The sequence below is a fragment of the Mandrillus leucophaeus genome, unplaced genomic scaffold (assembly GCF_000951045.1).
Source record: "Mandrillus leucophaeus isolate KB7577 unplaced genomic scaffold, Mleu.le_1.0 Scaffold189, whole genome shotgun sequence".
NCBI lineage: Eukaryota > Metazoa > Chordata > Mammalia > Primates > Cercopithecidae > Mandrillus > Mandrillus leucophaeus.
In genome coordinates this window covers 2,071,536-2,088,284 of record NW_012101909.1, presented here as the reverse complement: position 1 = coordinate 2,088,284, position 16,749 = coordinate 2,071,536, and the positions used below count along the sequence as shown (strand labels likewise).

Genomic DNA, 16,749 nt, shown 5'->3' with positions numbered 1-16,749 from the left:
AAAAAAAAAAATGTGGCTTCTCCTCGAAGGCAACACTAGGGCATGTCCTTTTCCTTCTGAGTCACTTTTACTATGAGGCACCCACACTTACATCATAGAAACACCCAGACAAGCCTGGACCTAACTTGGTTTTCCAGGCCTTTCCATGCCCAAAACCCGTTACACTTTATTTGGTTTATCTAAAGAAAAAATGAGATCTTTGTTATCTTCTAAAAAATAGGAATGTTTCCCACATTTGGCTCTCAGATTTTTCCTTAAGGGGGCCAGGTGAATTTCCTACAGTTTAGGATCAAAGGAAGCTCTTCTATCTACCCAAAATGCAGAATCAGAAGGAATTAGAGGCCATAAAGAAACTCAGGACAAAAAATAATAAGTCATAGAGCTCAAAGTCATAGAGCTAAAGATAAGTGAGTCTGGAAATCCTGTGTCCTGACATCTCTGTCCTCTCACCATGCAGTTTTCTTTGATGGCCATAAACCATACACTGAACACCTGAAGTCACCTCTGTATGGAGATGCTCCTGTCCAGCATGGTCTATAAATGAATCACTGGGCCGGTGTGCAAAACATTCCAGACATCAGTGCAATGTGCTTTGTTCTCTATTGCATATCCATCCACAAATGTGGGGTGTTTGTGTATTGAACTAATCTCAGTGTTCAATAGTCTTCTTTCTATAGCGGTCAGAAATTCAATATGTGTGGTTTGTCTTTAGTTAGAGTGATAATCATCACTGCCCTTTCTTGATTATTATACCAATTCTTTTCGTCTTTATCTCATTTTGCAATGGCATTGTTACTAAGGTCTGCCAGACATCCTTCCTCAATATAGATGCTCAATAGATGTCTGTTGAACAAATAAATAGGTAAATGAATAAATACCCAACACATATCAATTCAATGGTATCTATGACTTACTGGACTGACTTGAGTTTGCAAATTAAACAACGCATGAAATTTGAGTTTAGTTTGGAGTCGGTATGCCAACTCTCAACTATTTTGACTATTTTTAATCAGTTATTAGGATGCCATGGTTTAAATCTATAATACATCTGCTTCTTTAGGAGCTAACATTAATCCCCTAGCCTGGTCTAATGGCCTCCCCATCTCACTTTCCTGGCTAAACTGCCTGTGTGGTTTCTATCTGCGCATCTGTCCTCTTAGACCACCGATGAAATGTTGACTCCCTGTCGTTATTATTCAGTTGTTTCTCTTCTCTTCCCAAACCTCCCATTTTCTTTCATGTGTTCAAAGCTTTTTCATAATTGGAGAAGGAGCATTAATAGGAAATTTTGTGCTAGGAATTAAGTCCTTCAAAACTATGTCAAATACAGAACTTATAAAGAGAAGAAGAAAAATTGAAAACCCCAGAGCAAATATATAAAAATTCACATTTACAGAATACATACACTAGAGAGGGAGGGTCTTATTCTCTTGAAAACATAATTCTCTCTAAGTCCTCCTCTCCAGCTTTCTCTAAACATGAGCTGTACCAATGAATCAAATAAAATTTGATTTGGAAAAATAATCATTTGAGCATGGGTTTAGGTGTCTTCTGAGCAAAAGACGTAACTTATTCCTTAGTGTTTCCCTCATAGTGTCTAGAAATAAACTTCGAATGTAGAATTTGTCCAATAAAGGTTGAAGAAGAGAAAAGGAAACCAAGGGAAGGCAAGTAGGAATTATGTACAATAGGGTGCATAAGTTAACCATGCCATATCAAAGGTTCAGTTTCTACCCTTGATTCGAAAGTGTCTTATAATTGCTTGGCCACCTTCTCAAAACCTACTAGGAGCAGATTTTGCCCCTTGTAATCCAAATTGGACACATAGAGAACAAACCATCTCTTCTCCATGGCTGAGTGTTTATGGCTCTACATAGACATCCTTCATGACTCCATATGACCCACAGGTGAAATTCAAACTCCAGGCACTATTCCCTGCCTGATCCTGAGCCCAGACTTCTGTTATGCTTCACCTGGCTACCCCAGAAACCCATACTCTGGCCACACAAGAATTCTTGCGTTTTCCCAAACATGCGGTACTGTTGTGTGTTTCATGCCTTTATGCTGGCTGGCCTTTCTTCCTGGAAAGTCTTTCATCTCCTTTCAGTGAATGCTTCCAAATAAGACCTGAGTACAACCACCTTCTCAGTGATGTCCTTCCTCCTCAACAGTGAAGTCCCTCATTCTTCAGGTAGTCATGGCTCTTGTACCTGAGCCTGTGATCCTTCTCACAGAGTATTAAAATTACATTTACAGGCCAGGCACGGTGGCCCACACCTGTAATCCCAGCACTTTGGGAGGCCAAGGTGGGCAGATCACATGAGGTCAGGAGTTTGAGACCAGCCTGGCCAACATGGTGAAACCCCATCTCTATTAAAAATACAAAAATTACCCAGACATGGTAGCGGGCACCTGTAATCCCAGCTACTTGGGAGGCTGAGGCAGGAGCATCACTAGAACCCAGGAGGCAGAGGTTGCAGTGAGCCGAGATTGCACCACTGCACTCCAGCCTGGGCAACAGAGCGAGACTTCATCTCAAAACATAAAAACAAATAAAATTAGCATTTATATGTTTGCCTCTGGCACTTTGAAGATAGAAATGGATCTTTGTATCTTCGTAGCCTCCCATTTAAGCCTGGGGGATAGGTACTACTATTAGTTCTATTATTGATGAGTAAACTGAAGCAACAGAGATTAAATGACTTACCCAGGCCTGGCTAACCAGTAGCTTGTAGAACAGTGATTTGAGCACTGAGAATGTGGGCTCAGAGCTTATCCTCTTAACCACTTGGAAATGCTGCTTTTTCATAAAAATTATCATACTGGTTCCCTTGTTACTTTTACTGTGGTATCTATATTAACATAAATTCTGATTCTTAATCAACCAGATCAATTATTTATGTTTGTATCTAAGTTATATAGTAAATAAATTCCATTTTTAATGATTGTGCTAGAATATGCTAGTTCAAATCACCTCCATAAATCTCTAGTGTGGTCCCAGGTACAATGGAAGGTAATATGGGTGATCTTTTCAGCTCAGGGGACGTTGTTATTTTTATTTAAATTTCTTGTTCCGGCATCTTGTTTCATCAACTAGATATTTGGCTACCCAAAGACTAGACTGTTTCTTATATTTTACAGTCCCCTAAAGGGCACAGAGTTGCTGTATTCGCAGTAGGTACTGAAACTTTTGCTGAATAAATTAACACATGCACAAAACTGCTTTCTTATAGCCGACCACCAGCAGTTTATTGAGAATGTGGCATCAAATTGAATATTTAGAAGTTGACAAAACTTGGCCTGTTGGGGTTCCAGCGTTCAGAGAATTCAAAGTTAGTAAGGATGGCAGAGATGGAGAAATTAGTTTGCCAGCAACCTGTCATCCAAATTGCAAGCCCTCCAGTCAGGCATTTGGTAGCGTCCACCCTAAATACCTTTTAAATATTCAAAGTTCTTTGGATTTGTTCCTGGCTGGCCTATTCTGAGCATATTCTCTGTGCCAGCCACTTTGCTAAGCATTTTATTGGCATTATCTCATTTAATCCCTATGATAGCCCTCTGAGGTGGGAGGTTTATTACACTTTAAAAAAATAAGGAAACTGAAGCTTTGAGAGGTTAAATCATTTAAACAAGGTCAAATACCTAGTTAAGTGACAAAGCTGGGATTAAACCAAGGACCGTCTGGCTCCAGGGTCATGGCCTTATCCACCAGCTGAAAATTCCTTTTCTTATAAGTGGCATATTTCCCAATTACTGACTAACGTATTTGTATTTTGATCCTTACACAGAATGCTTCTGTCTCCACGTCTTTGCTTTGCTCTCCTCCTCTTAACCTCACTCCCCTTTAAAATAAAGACTAAACAGTTTCACAGGCTGTTTCTTATGTCTTGAGACAGGGATAAAAAGTAAGGACTTCTGTACTGGGGATTTCATTTGGAAGGCTGAGAAATGGGAATTTCAAAGACTGGAGACAAGATACCAGTTCAGAATCAAAAAATAAGATTTTTGATTCTAAACTAGCATTCTATACTCACCTCTCTGGTTCCATAATGCTGAATAATAGTGTGAGGCTGCTTTTCCTGAAATGCTTCTTTCTTTTTTAATAGCATTCTGCCTCCAGAGCAGTCTGTGAATCTTTGACTCAGAGGCAATAGTCTCTCTACCAGTTCCAAACCTCCCCAATGACAGTTTCCTCTCCTAGCTCAAGCCCCACTAAGGGCCCTTCATCCTCATTGTCCACTTACGTAAACTTCCCACTCCTCTTTTCTGGATGACCTAAAGACCTCCTCAGATACAGTTACTGTTAAAATGCTTCCCTTTTATCTTAACTCGTCAGTCTTGCTACAGTGTAATGGCAGACTGTCCATTAGCTCTGTGCACAATGCAGTGGTTGGAACCAACACAGGCATCATCCAAATCAAACTTCCTTTGGACCACTCTGGGACCAGGCAACAGTGGAATTACTTTAGAGGAGGGTTGAAAGAAATGCACTGCATCCATTTCTTAAACAAGGGCTTACAGAATCAACCAAGTAGAAAGAAATGTTGAGATGCATTTAACCTCATTAGTTTCAGTAGGACTGGCTCTCTCCAATCCATCAGGGTTGAGCTACATTAGTGAAACTCAACTATTTCCAAATCTCATTTACATAATGGATGAGATGTGAAATGAGCCCAATGTGAGCGGAACCGCCTGGAGGCACTAAAGTTTATCACAATATGTAAGAGTTCTTTTAGATCATTGCATTAAATTTCCACTAACAAGGTAACAAATTAATTGTCTGTATTACTGTACTAGCCCAAAGTCTATTGAGTACAGAGTATCAGCCGAGGAAGGCAGCTGGGGTTTCAAGGGCTGCAGATGCTCAGAGATGCTTAAAGGGAGGTGATGAATACTACCTTGGCTTTCTCCTGCCCCTTTAAGAAATCCCAGGCCCCTCTGTAATCTGATGGTGGACTTTGGCTTTATTAGTGAGGTAAGCGAGGATGAGTAAATCAACTGTATCAGACAAGCCTCAGGACATCTAGAAATTGATCATTCTGCCGAAATAAGCACTCTGTGTTTATTAGCTGGGAGTTCATCACTATCGCTTCTCCTCATCCAATTCCTAAGAGATTTCAAAGCCATCATCATGGTATTAGCTCGTCTGACTGAACTACTAGAGATAAAGATTAGGAGATCTATCTAATGATGGGTCTGAGTTTCTCTGATTTTTTTTTCACTTCTATTGCAAAGAGGAGAGCTTTTCTAGCACACATTCTGTGTCTACATGTGCATGCCTGCACACAATCAGGATGTATTTCTATTCTACAGGAGGAATTCAAACAGTGAAATAAAGTAGGTGGTTTGAAGAAAGGACACCCAATAAAGCACTTAAAACAATGCAACTTTCTCATATCAAAAGACATGACTACTTAACAAGGGGAATGTATGCTGAACTGATTTCTCAAGCCATATACAGTGGGTGATCTTTTGCTGAGAAGACTAATTATATTCCATAACCTTATTTATAATTCCAACATCAATACACAGCCAAACTTCTACAGATATGTCCATAAAAGGTGAGGACATTTTGGGCTAATCTTTCACAAGCTAGTAAATGTGCATTTATCTGTTTATACATATATTTATGTGCACACATGCACTAAGCTCCTGATACCAAGCTCTTTTTTCAATGTGGCTTCTAAATAAGCAGTAATCAAAATGCAAATAAGGTGACCCAGTTAGCATTGAGATCTGTATTACCATGCAGATGTGCTCTGCGACTGTGTGCTCTAGAGGTAAAAAGAAAGACACTACGAAAGATGCTTATATTAACTGGCATTGATTACTAAGTCCTTCACATTTGGAAGAATCTAGAGAAGAATCTTCTAGAGACAATGATCCTACAGCTTATATCACATCTGGCATTTTTGGCTTGGTCTGTTTCTAAGCCATCCTGTGAGTGTGGCTAACAAGCATGCACCAGGAGTAAAAGAAGACTGGTTTCTTGAAGTCTCAGAATATGACCCTTGAGCACCAAGCCAGCATGCTGGCCTGAGACGATCCAAGGACATGACTAGTGTCAGAATCATGCCTCTGCCACCCTCTGTATGTGACACTAGGCACAGCAAGTCACATCCCCTTTCTGGGACTCAGATACCCAGGAAGGATTGGACTAGCTTTCTTCCAACGTTAACCTACCTTGATTTTACTCTACTGAAGCTCCAATATGTTCAGCAATAGCCTGTAACATGCTTTATGTCTATTACTATAGCAAATTCTTAACCTACCTAATTGACAAGGATGTAATGTGCATACTTGGTACATTGTACTAATGAATTGGTCTTAATTACATGTATGCATTGGTTTTTTCCTCGTTAGTACCTTTTGCAACTCCGTTTGTTATACTTTTCAAAGAATAGTTACCACCCTATTGTCTCTGCACTTTTTAAAGCATGGTTGCAATTACATCAGCATTTTGTTTGGTTCTGTCTATCTGTGCTTTGTCCTTCTGTAGTGTGTGTGTATGTGTGTGTGTGTGCCTGTACGTGTGTGTTCATGTGTGTGTACAAACCAACTTAGGTAAGAATTCTAACCTGAGCTTAAAAATATCTGTGAACCGTAAACTGGGTTCTATGTGTATATGTGCTTCTCCCCCTCCCACCACCAGTGACCTGGGAAGAATAGAATCTGATGTTGGAGATGCAGAAAAATTAAAACATTTAACTTGGGATGGCTCCTCTTTGCAATTTTTATGTCTAATACCTCTCCATTCTAAGTGATGTCATTGGATACCTCTAGAAAACATCTTTGAGCTGGCATAATCTTTCCACTATAGAATTGAAAGAGAGTGATTTCTGCATCATTAGAATTTACTGCATAGAGTAAAATACTCTTTAGTGTATATCTGTTATTTTCTAATGAACAAAAATGTTATCTTCTCAGTCTATTTCTGCACTTCTGAATTAAGAAGGCAAGAACTAGCCAGACTGTGTATAGCGGTTTCTCTGAATCTAGAAAGCTCAGAATCAGAATAGTGATTTATTCTGACCAAGAGGAAACTAAAGCAGAATGAGATTCCAAGTCTTGTCCAAGTTCATCTAACAGTCATGGGGAAGAGCTTGCAATAACCCAATGTCTCACAATTTCTATCTCTTAACTTTCATATTAGCAAATTATTTCTCTCTCATGTAAGATATTAACCATAAATATCCATTGAATAATTTCTTTAGATCAGTCTTATGCTAGCAAGATACAGGAAAAGAATATAAAGACTCTGCTTTCTCAGGAATTAAAATCTTGTAAGGGACACACTTAACTTTAACATACATAAGACATAAGTTTAAAATGAGACAATCACTAAGTGTAGTGCTAAGAAGTCATCATGGTTAACACAATTGAGTGTTTACTATAACTAGGCACCAAAGGAAGTGTTCTTACATGTGCGTTAGTTTTCTCTTGCTGCCATGACACATTTCCACACACTTAGTGGCTTAAACAACACAAATGCATCATCTTTCAGTATTAGAGGTCGGAAGTCTGAAATGGGTCTCATTGAGCTAAAATCAAGGAAAGCTCCATTTCTTTCTGGAAACTGTAGGGGAGAATCCATTTCCTTATTTTCCAGCTTCTAGAGGCCATCTGCATTCCCTGATCATAGCTTCCTCCTCAGTCTTCAGGGCCAGCAACATTGCAGCTCTCTCACCCTGTTTCCATCATCATATCTCTCTTTCACTAACTCTTCTCTTCTGCCTTCTTTCATTTGAATTGGCTTTTGTGATTGTACTGTGACCATCTAGATAATGAAGAGTACTCACTCTATCTTAAGGTCAGCTGATTAGCAGCCTTAAGTTTTATGTGCAATCTTAATTTACCTTTGTCATATTCACAGGTTCTAGGAATTAGGATGTGGACAACTTTGGAGGGATAACATTATTTTCCGTTTACCTCAATATGTAAACTCCTTTAATCCACACAACAACCTCATTAACAGATGAAAAAATTAAGGCATGGAAAGTTAATATAACTTTCCCAAGATCACACAGCTAGTAAGGCCAGTAGTCTCTCTCTAGAGAATATATTCTTTACCCATTTGCTATATTTCATAGCATGTACACTGTATATACTTTAATGGAAAAAAGGAGTTTTAGAATAGAGCGATATGTGGGCTAAAGTAGTTAGTGCAGTTTCCTAAAAGGTTTGAGCCTAGAAAGATAGATGTGTCCATCTACCATTTGTAAGTACCTAGTACCTACCAAGCTAGGTGCTGGGGAACCAACAGGAAGTGAGACATGGTTTCTAACCCCAAAACTTTTACAGTTGCCTAGAAGAATTGGCAGAGAAATGAACAAGTAAGTGTGAAACAGGAGGTGTATTCTGTTACAGAAGTCTGTTCAGGATAGTGAGACGACAAATGGGAAGGAGGCCTAAACTCTACCTGACAAGAAGATATGGTTTTAATTTTTCCCAGCTGCCTTTCCAGGCAGCGCTCAGTGTTTGTTTTTTTTACAACTCATCCAAAGCACTCTCTTTGCAGCTGCACAAAGAAATGTAATTTCTGCTTTTGCTCTGGTCATTTTCCAGCCCTGGCAGGCCCTCTTTCTGCTTTTAGTTGTGGAATTCTACCCAACTTTTAAGATTGGCAGTTTTGTACCTGTGTGTATCTTCCTGAGTGGGTGGTTGACTCCATTCAGGAAGGACTCAAGTTCCTGAGGCCTGATGGTGCTTGTCACTTATGGGTTCTTCGTGAATGTTGAAATAATAAATGGATGAGCAGGAGGTCACCTCAGATCCCATTGAGATCTCATTTGCCTCCTAATTTGTGAAGGACTCATTGGGCTTCCTTTGTTGTTTGGTTTATCAATTTTATAGGTGTTTCTGTCTTACCCTCCTCTCCACTTCTAAACCATCTCTGTGAAGACAGAGATCACAACTTCCAAGTTTTGCTAGTCAACTCTCAAACAATTGTTAAATTCCAAATGATTTATTCTAGAATCAGTGAATAGTATTCTGCCTCAGAGTAACCTTCATCCTAAAAGGTGAAATTTATCCTAGAATGAAGGTGATGATGATAAATTTCCTTAATTCATCTCTTCACTCATCCTAGAATGAAGTAAAACTCATTTGACATAAAACTAATGCTGATAGGGTCATCACCTCTGATTAAGCAGGTTGTTTGCTATTCACAGGTGCCTAGCTTGGGGGGAGAATGGGGATAAAATCCATCCTGCGCTCCTCTCCCCAAGCTATGAGCCCCTGGGGTTCATGTGCACACAGAAAGCTGTGTCTTTTTCTAATTTGCCCAAAGGTGCCCTCTCTTTGCTAAGCTCTGAGTCCATGGAGCTATATTCACCTGGAATTTTGCCTTTTTCTAATTCACCCAAAGATGCCATATGAATAGTAGCAGAGGCTCTGTCTTCTGATGATTAAAAAGTGCTTTAGGCTCTTTCATTGCCCTTCCTTACAAAAAGCCACAGCTACTCTTATGCTACACAAAAATTATTAGAATGTAAATCTTGGAAAAAAGGGCCTTTAATTGTTTTGACCAGTGCCATATCTCTTGTATGGTAGATGTTCAGTACATATTTGTTGAATTAATGAATAAGCCAGTTCAACAAAAATAAAATATGTATTGACTTTGGCACAGAAAAATATTATTTCCCAAAACCTACAGGTATCTATTACTTGATTCACTTTCTTCTGTAATGTCGATTCCCCTTATTGACATGAATGAAGTTCATTTGCAAACAAGAAAAAAGAACAATAGAATAATCTGAGTAGACAACCAATATATTGGCGAGGGAATTATTATCAAGTTTTCAAGAGTAGTTTTTTTCTTGTGAAAAATATGTCATTTACTGGTTTACCCAAAAGTCTATTTGTTATAGGGAAAGAAAGAACATTGAATTAAGTCAAGAAACATGGATTTCAGCATCGCTTCATCCACACATATGATATGTAAACTTGGGCAAATCACTTGGTCTTCTGTGCCTTTATTTCCTTGTTCGCAAATTAGGGATTTCACCATTTGCAGCACAGGGATGCTGCAAGGGACAAATAGCACAATGCATATCAAAGCTCTTTGCAAGTTTAAAAACCACTAACTGCTCAATATAACTCCCAGTCTATGCCAAAATCTGCCTTCTGCAGTGTAAAGGGAGCCAGAAAGATGACTAAAGGGACCAACCATCCCAGTGGTGTCAGCCTCTTCCACCATGCCAGCCTGGGCTTTGTCACCATGAAATATCTACATTTGCAAATCTTAGAATTACAAAATTAATTAAACTGTTCAACAAGCCTATATTAATCACATACTATCTGCCAGATATACTGTGCTCTGCAGCGGATGTTACAAAATGAATTATGTATGGATCCCTTGGTGATGACTCCATCACCTCTTTTATTTTCAAGAAACTGCAGAACGAAGAACCAACTGGGAATCAGAGAATCTAGATTGTCCCACCTCTTACAGCTGTGTGATTTTAGATAGATCAGATGACCTCTCTGAACCCCTTGACTTTCTTATCTAGGAAAGGGTAGTAAATAGTAGCCATCCCACAAGGTTTTTGTTTGTTTTTCTTCAGATAGAGAAATGATATAAAGTAGATAACTAGCTTTATAAACCATAGAACAACATACAGCTTCTCTAAGGTGAGGCTGGTTTTTATTATCCAAGGTTGCAGAGCTCATTAAAGGGATCCTGCGAAAGTCAGCCACCATAGACCCTACTTTTCCTTCATGACCTCTGTGACCTTCAGCAACCTGGGGAGGAGGTAATTGAGCAGCAACTACTACTTCGGAAGAAACAGAATCGAAATATTGAAGCTATTGACTCACCCTTAAGGTAGTAAACAATGCTTTGGTCTCTGACCTTTTCGCATCCTGGGGCAGTCAATAACCTGGCCACTAGATGCAGCGCCTGCCACTGATTTTGATTTGGGAGTAGTTTAACCTTGAACTGAGCTCCAAGTAACCAAGGCAACAGGAAGTCAGCTTCTGCATCGAAGGAGCAGGAATCCATAAATCAAGTCCCTAATGCAAACACGGTGTGCAGGTAGAGGTTTGAGGGGATAAGTGGTCTATGAGAAATTACCTTTGAAAATGAGTGACTATTTCCACATAGGCTACAGCACAGTTTCAAAGACGTTTTTTAAAAAAAAATTATCAATAGAGGTCAATAGGTTATAGCGGAATGTTTTTCTTATAAGTTTAACTTTTTTGTATTTCCTCCTGACTGTGTCTTTTAATTAAGAACAGATGTTGGATCCACAAAGTTATTAGCATTGTTATTTTCCTCTTTAAAAACTTACTGGTCTTCAAATAGGCAATCCTCAGTGCAATATGTCTCATGTTGGGGTTTAGGGATGCTCTGAACACGCCTACCAAGAGTGCTCTCCATACAGTCTACATTCTGAGTTTGAGACAGTGATCCCTTCCCAGAGCACAGTGGCATTACAGTTGTCTCTGTGTAAGCAGTGGTGCTACATCTCAATGGTCCCGTCAGTACAAGGTTAAATCTGGGTTTCTTTATGATCACCCTCTAGCATCAAAAATCTCCCTCCCATTGATAGAAGCCTGGTTCATGCTGAGAATAAACGTTTCAAATGCCGCCCCACCCCCAACCACTTTGCTTTTGCTCATCATAGAATATCAGTCACCACCTGGAATGAAGGGTAATGAAGAGACTTCCAGTGGTCAGCCCGCCCAATGCACTCTCCCAGGGACCAGTACCCCATCACCATCTCCTGACACCTCTGCCCTCAGACAGATTTTGTGGATTAATAAGTGTTCATAGATTAGCCTTTGTTTAAAGTTTACTTAATATTCTTGCTTGTATTATTTCTGGGGTTGTTTCCATTATCCTTTCAAAATTCAAAAATGGCTGAGAAAAATGTCAGGGCTTTTTTTTTTCTTTCTTTTTTAATTTGTTTTCAAAATCATTGGGTGGTAACTAGAAAGCTGTACTCTAATCTAGAAAATTCTAAAGGATCTAGGGTTTTCAAGAGAGCTAATAGTAACCATCTAAATTATAGAATGTTTTAAGTATCATTTTATTACTATTAGTATATTATGTAACATAAACACTTGAGTAGCAAAGTACACCCATGAGAGATCTGACTGGATCAACTCTAATGAATTGATGTGGACTGAGACTAATTTGGATTGTGAGCATTTGCATAAAAATGGGTACAACTAAAGTGACTTAACTCCATTTATTCCCAAGTGAGAGCTAAATATCTGACTGCTAATCCTGTTTATGGCCTTCATGCCCCAAGCATATCATAATTTGAACAAAGAATTACCTTCCCAACTTGTGTCCATGGTATAAAGATGACATATCAGTGAGTTTTTCCAGAGGAGCTGTTATGCAATAGAAATCTGACAGCTTAGATTTCCTGAGGTGTTCCATGGAAATTCTGCCTCCATCCATTCGGTGGGAATGCCATGGTGGTGCAGTGTACCAAAATGGGAAATTTTCATCAGACTCATGCCTGCTTTGCCCATTATCAGACTTTTTAGCAGCCACGTTGTGAAAACACCTCAGTCATTCTGCCCCTGTGCCCATAGGCTTCTGGATAGTTTCCAAACTGTGTTTGTTTTCTGAAAGGAATGAAAAGTTTAATACATGTTTGTGGGTTTTTTAAATATTAACAATAAAGAAGGCTAAGAAGTGGCCAGGCGCGGTGGCTCATGGCTGTAATCCCAACACTTTGGGAGGCTGAGGCTGGTGGATCACGAGGTCAGGAGATCGAGACCATCCTGGCCAACATGGTGAAAACCCATCTCTACTAAAAATACAAACAATTAGCCGGGTGTGGTGGCAGATGCCTGTAGTCCCAGCTACTTGGGAGGCTGAGGCAGGAGAATCGCTTGAACCCAGGAGGTGGAGGTTGCAGTCAGCCGAGATTGTGCCACTGTACTTCAGCCTGGGCAACAGAGTGAGACTCCGTCTCAAAAAAATAAAAAGAAGTAAAAACACTGCCTCTTCCTTACCAGTCTCTGAGCTCTCCTTCCTCAGAATAACCACTGTTACCTATTTTGATGTGTTGCTTTACAGATGATTTTGAATGCATTTTAAATATGTCTGTACCTAGCCCATGATGAGCACACCTGCAAATTTTACAAACAAGGCATACTATACATACTTGCTACACCTTCTAGTTTCTTGATGGTTGTGCCTTGCAATCTGTCTGTCACAGAATTTGATGTTTGCCTATCTCCACCTTCAAAGGGCTATGAAATATAAACTCCAAGAAAAGCATAAGTGGCATTTTTATTCATGGCATCACAACTGGGAGTTTCAGGGACCGAAATGGAGAATAGGAGGAAGGAAGGAGGTAAATGTCAGCATGACTGTCTTCCTTAGATAGTTACAGATGCCTTATCCAGGTGTGATACTGGGGCCTCTTCATCCTCTGCATGAAACATGCTGTCGGCAGACTGGGGTCATGGTCAGGTATTAGAGTATGGCCAGATGGACCAATATGATCCCTGGGTTTAGCGTCCAGCTACCTGGAAACTTCCAGCTTTGACATTAAGAGCTGTATGAGTGAGTTCAGTTCTCTTTTAACCTTTTAGAAATGTGTTCTCTTCATCTGTAAAATTGAGAAAATTGTAATATCCACACTACATGCTTCACAGGGTTGCCACGAAGCCCAAGAGAAGCTGATCTCAAAATGGCAGTGAGATAGTGTTACTCTGGGAGGGGACTGTATCACTCAGGTTAGTTGGGATAAAAAAAAAAGAGTCAAGAACCAATATGGTAAGGCCCAATTTGTTGTTGTTGCTGTCAGTGTTATGTAGCTGACAGATGGAGAAACTGAATAGGTAACCATTTGAAATGGATTCACATGCCCTCAGCCTCTGGACTTACATTTGGATGAGTTAGAGAGCCTTGTTTTTGCATTGGGGTGGGGAGGAAGGTGCCCATATATTCTTAGTCATGTCAGGGAGAAGAACTGACCCTTTGCTTGCTGGTTACAATTGGTTCTGAGGAAGCAGCAGGTCATAGTAATGATAGTTGCAATAATAGGGATAATAATAATGTTAAGCACTTTCATAGCACGGACTATGCACTAGGCACTGTTCTAAGCACTTTACATCGATCGACTTGTTGGATGCTCACAACATCCCCTACAAGGTAGTATCATCACCACCCCATTTTTACAAGTAAAGAAGTTTAAAACTTGGAGAGATTAAGTAACTTGCTCTTCATCACAGAGTTGGAAAGTGGCGGAGCCTGGATTCAAGCTCAGGAAATGGGATTGCAGAATAGCTCTTACTGTTTGTTACATAGGAAATTTCTAGGCCCTTACAGGGGCACCTCCTGACTCCTTAGGCTTTTCAGCATCATCATGACATGACATATGATGCCTGTTATGACCAGACACTCAAAGGCCCCCAAATCAGCTCTCCTTACCCTACAGGCTGATGACACACTAATCCCCACAGTTCATCTTCCACCTCCAGCATGCTGGCCTCATCTGCATCATGTTTACTCCCCTCCCATGCCTTAGCCTATGCTCTTACCGAAAGTGCCTTTCCCTCATCCTTGAAGCTTCAGCATGAGCCTTTCCCCACTTCTTTCAACACTGATCTCTACGTCCTTAGAACTCCCCAAACACCTGGGATAAGTAACACACAAGCCTGCACAAGCTTGCTGTCCAATTTTTCCTTCTCATTCAGTCTTGTTTCCCCAGCTGGATGAGATGAGAAGTCTTACTAGGGTAGGAGCCATGTCTCTTCCACTCTGAACTCCCCATCATGCTGCACACAGCACAGCCTCTGTAAAGATAGGAATGTACATCATCAGAAGGCAAAGGGTCACCTGATGGATTATTCTGCTTCACTAGGCCTATGCTGTGACCCCACCACTTCCAGACAGCCAGCCTAGAATGGCATCACTCCTAACTTCAGCCACAAAAGCAAAACCAGTCATAGCTATTTTTCCTCTTTAAGCATTTTTAAATTTCATTCTTGTTGTACCAGAGGGAGGTGTTCAAATCATTTGACCATTTCCTCAGATCTTGTCCAGGTTATATGTTGTCTATCTTCCTGTTCCCTTAAAGTGACTGAAAGCTTTGGGGTTGTTATTTTTTAGGGATGCCAAGTCCCCACTTAAAAGTGGACCAGACAGCAGTGCATAGTAAGAACGAAGGCTCAGTGCCCACCATGATGACCAGGAAGAAGCCAGCCGCAGTTGACAGTGTTGCAATTCCACCAGCCCCAGTGTTATCTCTCCTTGCTGCATCCGCAGCAACATCGGACGCAGGTGAGCACTTTTCAAATGCTTTGGGTTCACCCCAAGCAAGACGAATGTGGAGAAAGCCCACTGAGAATGGCCTGTCGAATACAGGTAAGAGTACTCTGTTTTGCCATCGTCCCATAGACTCTGAACATGGGAGCTGTTTCAGCACTGGCTCTTTGAAGTGGGAGGAGATCTGAGAAAAGAAGGAGATCTCCTGGGAATGTGGAGGGTGGGTACTCTGGAACATTCTTCACTTTATTCTAACATGGGTCCACTGAGTAGCAACTAAATGCTAACATTATTAATCACTCTTTGTCAAGCCTTAGGAATTACTAATCTCTACATCAAGGGCCTTATATATGTTATTTCTTGTAGCTCATAAAATAAACGCTTGTATCCTCATTTTCAGAAGAGGAAGCTAAGAGTAAAGAAGCCTGCCCCAAGAACCTGTGGACAGTCAGGATTCCAAAGCCCATGCTCTCAACCAGTGCATTTCACTGTCCCTTGCTCATCAGGGTTGAAAGACAGTAATCACTGATTTATTGATGCATCGATACCTCCTACCCATGAATTGATGAATTTCTCAGTAGTTCCCAGAGTCCTCGCCAACAGTAGATAAAATATAAACTCCTTATTTAGATATCTCAAGTTCTCCACAGCCTGGTCCTTTCCACCTCTGTTCCCCACTGTGCCTCCCACCAGCCCCTGTGCCCACCTCCACTGTGTCAAGCTCATCCCTGCCTCCAGGAAGAGAGGCCTTGGGTTTGACTTAACACCTGAACTTGGAGACAGCCTTACTCAATTCCTAATCACATCCTACAAGTCCTTAAAACACAGCTAGTCACAGCTCCTCCAGGATACCCAGAATCTCTACTATGCAGTTCCCATCATTTCACAGACTGCAACTTCTCCCATGTAACAAAATTGCACATACCTCAGAGGCAGAGTCAACTATTTAGATTCTTGCTATCTCCCTGACATGCAGCATGACAATGTTACGTACATATTTCTTGAATTAACATATTAATGTAAATGTGGCAAGCACATTACAGTATTTAGAAAGGCCTGTTATGATTAGAAACCCAAGAAGAGACTCATTCTTAATATTTAGTCCAAATTCATTTTTCAATTTAGCCGTTTGCTTTGAGTAAAGAACTCAACTTGTCTATATAACTATCTCCTTCATGGAAAGCACTGGTAATTAGAAAATTAGCCCAATTGAAATAACAGAAAGAAACACTTGGAATGACACTTCCCCAGTTGAATTCAGCAAAATACTAGTAGGTGTTTTGTGATGAAGGATGTTTTCATGGAAAAGTAGGTGTAGGAAAAGCTGCTTCCTTACCCGTGGTTCTTTCTTGCAGGGCTTTTCAGGGCCTTGCATTGACCAATGTGCATTGTGAGGTTGCAGGATCATATCTGAACACACAACCCTTTTTTCTGGGACTCTCTCTTAACATCTCTTGGAACTGGTGTTCTCTCCAGCCATTTGAAAACTCTTGCTCTGAAGGAATGGGGTC

General features: G+C 40.4%; 1 protein-coding gene across 1 annotated transcript in view; it reads left to right on the top strand.

The window, feature by feature from the left end:
• The window catches only part of SETBP1 (SET binding protein 1), a 370,382-nt gene that overhangs the window by 329,338 nt on the left and 24,295 nt on the right, over positions 1-16,749 (top strand). The window contains exon 5 of the mRNA XM_011978101.1: positions 15,083-15,253. Within this exon, the coding sequence (XP_011833491.1) occupies positions 15,083-15,253 (171 nt within the window). The remainder of the gene's footprint in view (positions 1-15,082; positions 15,254-16,749) is intronic.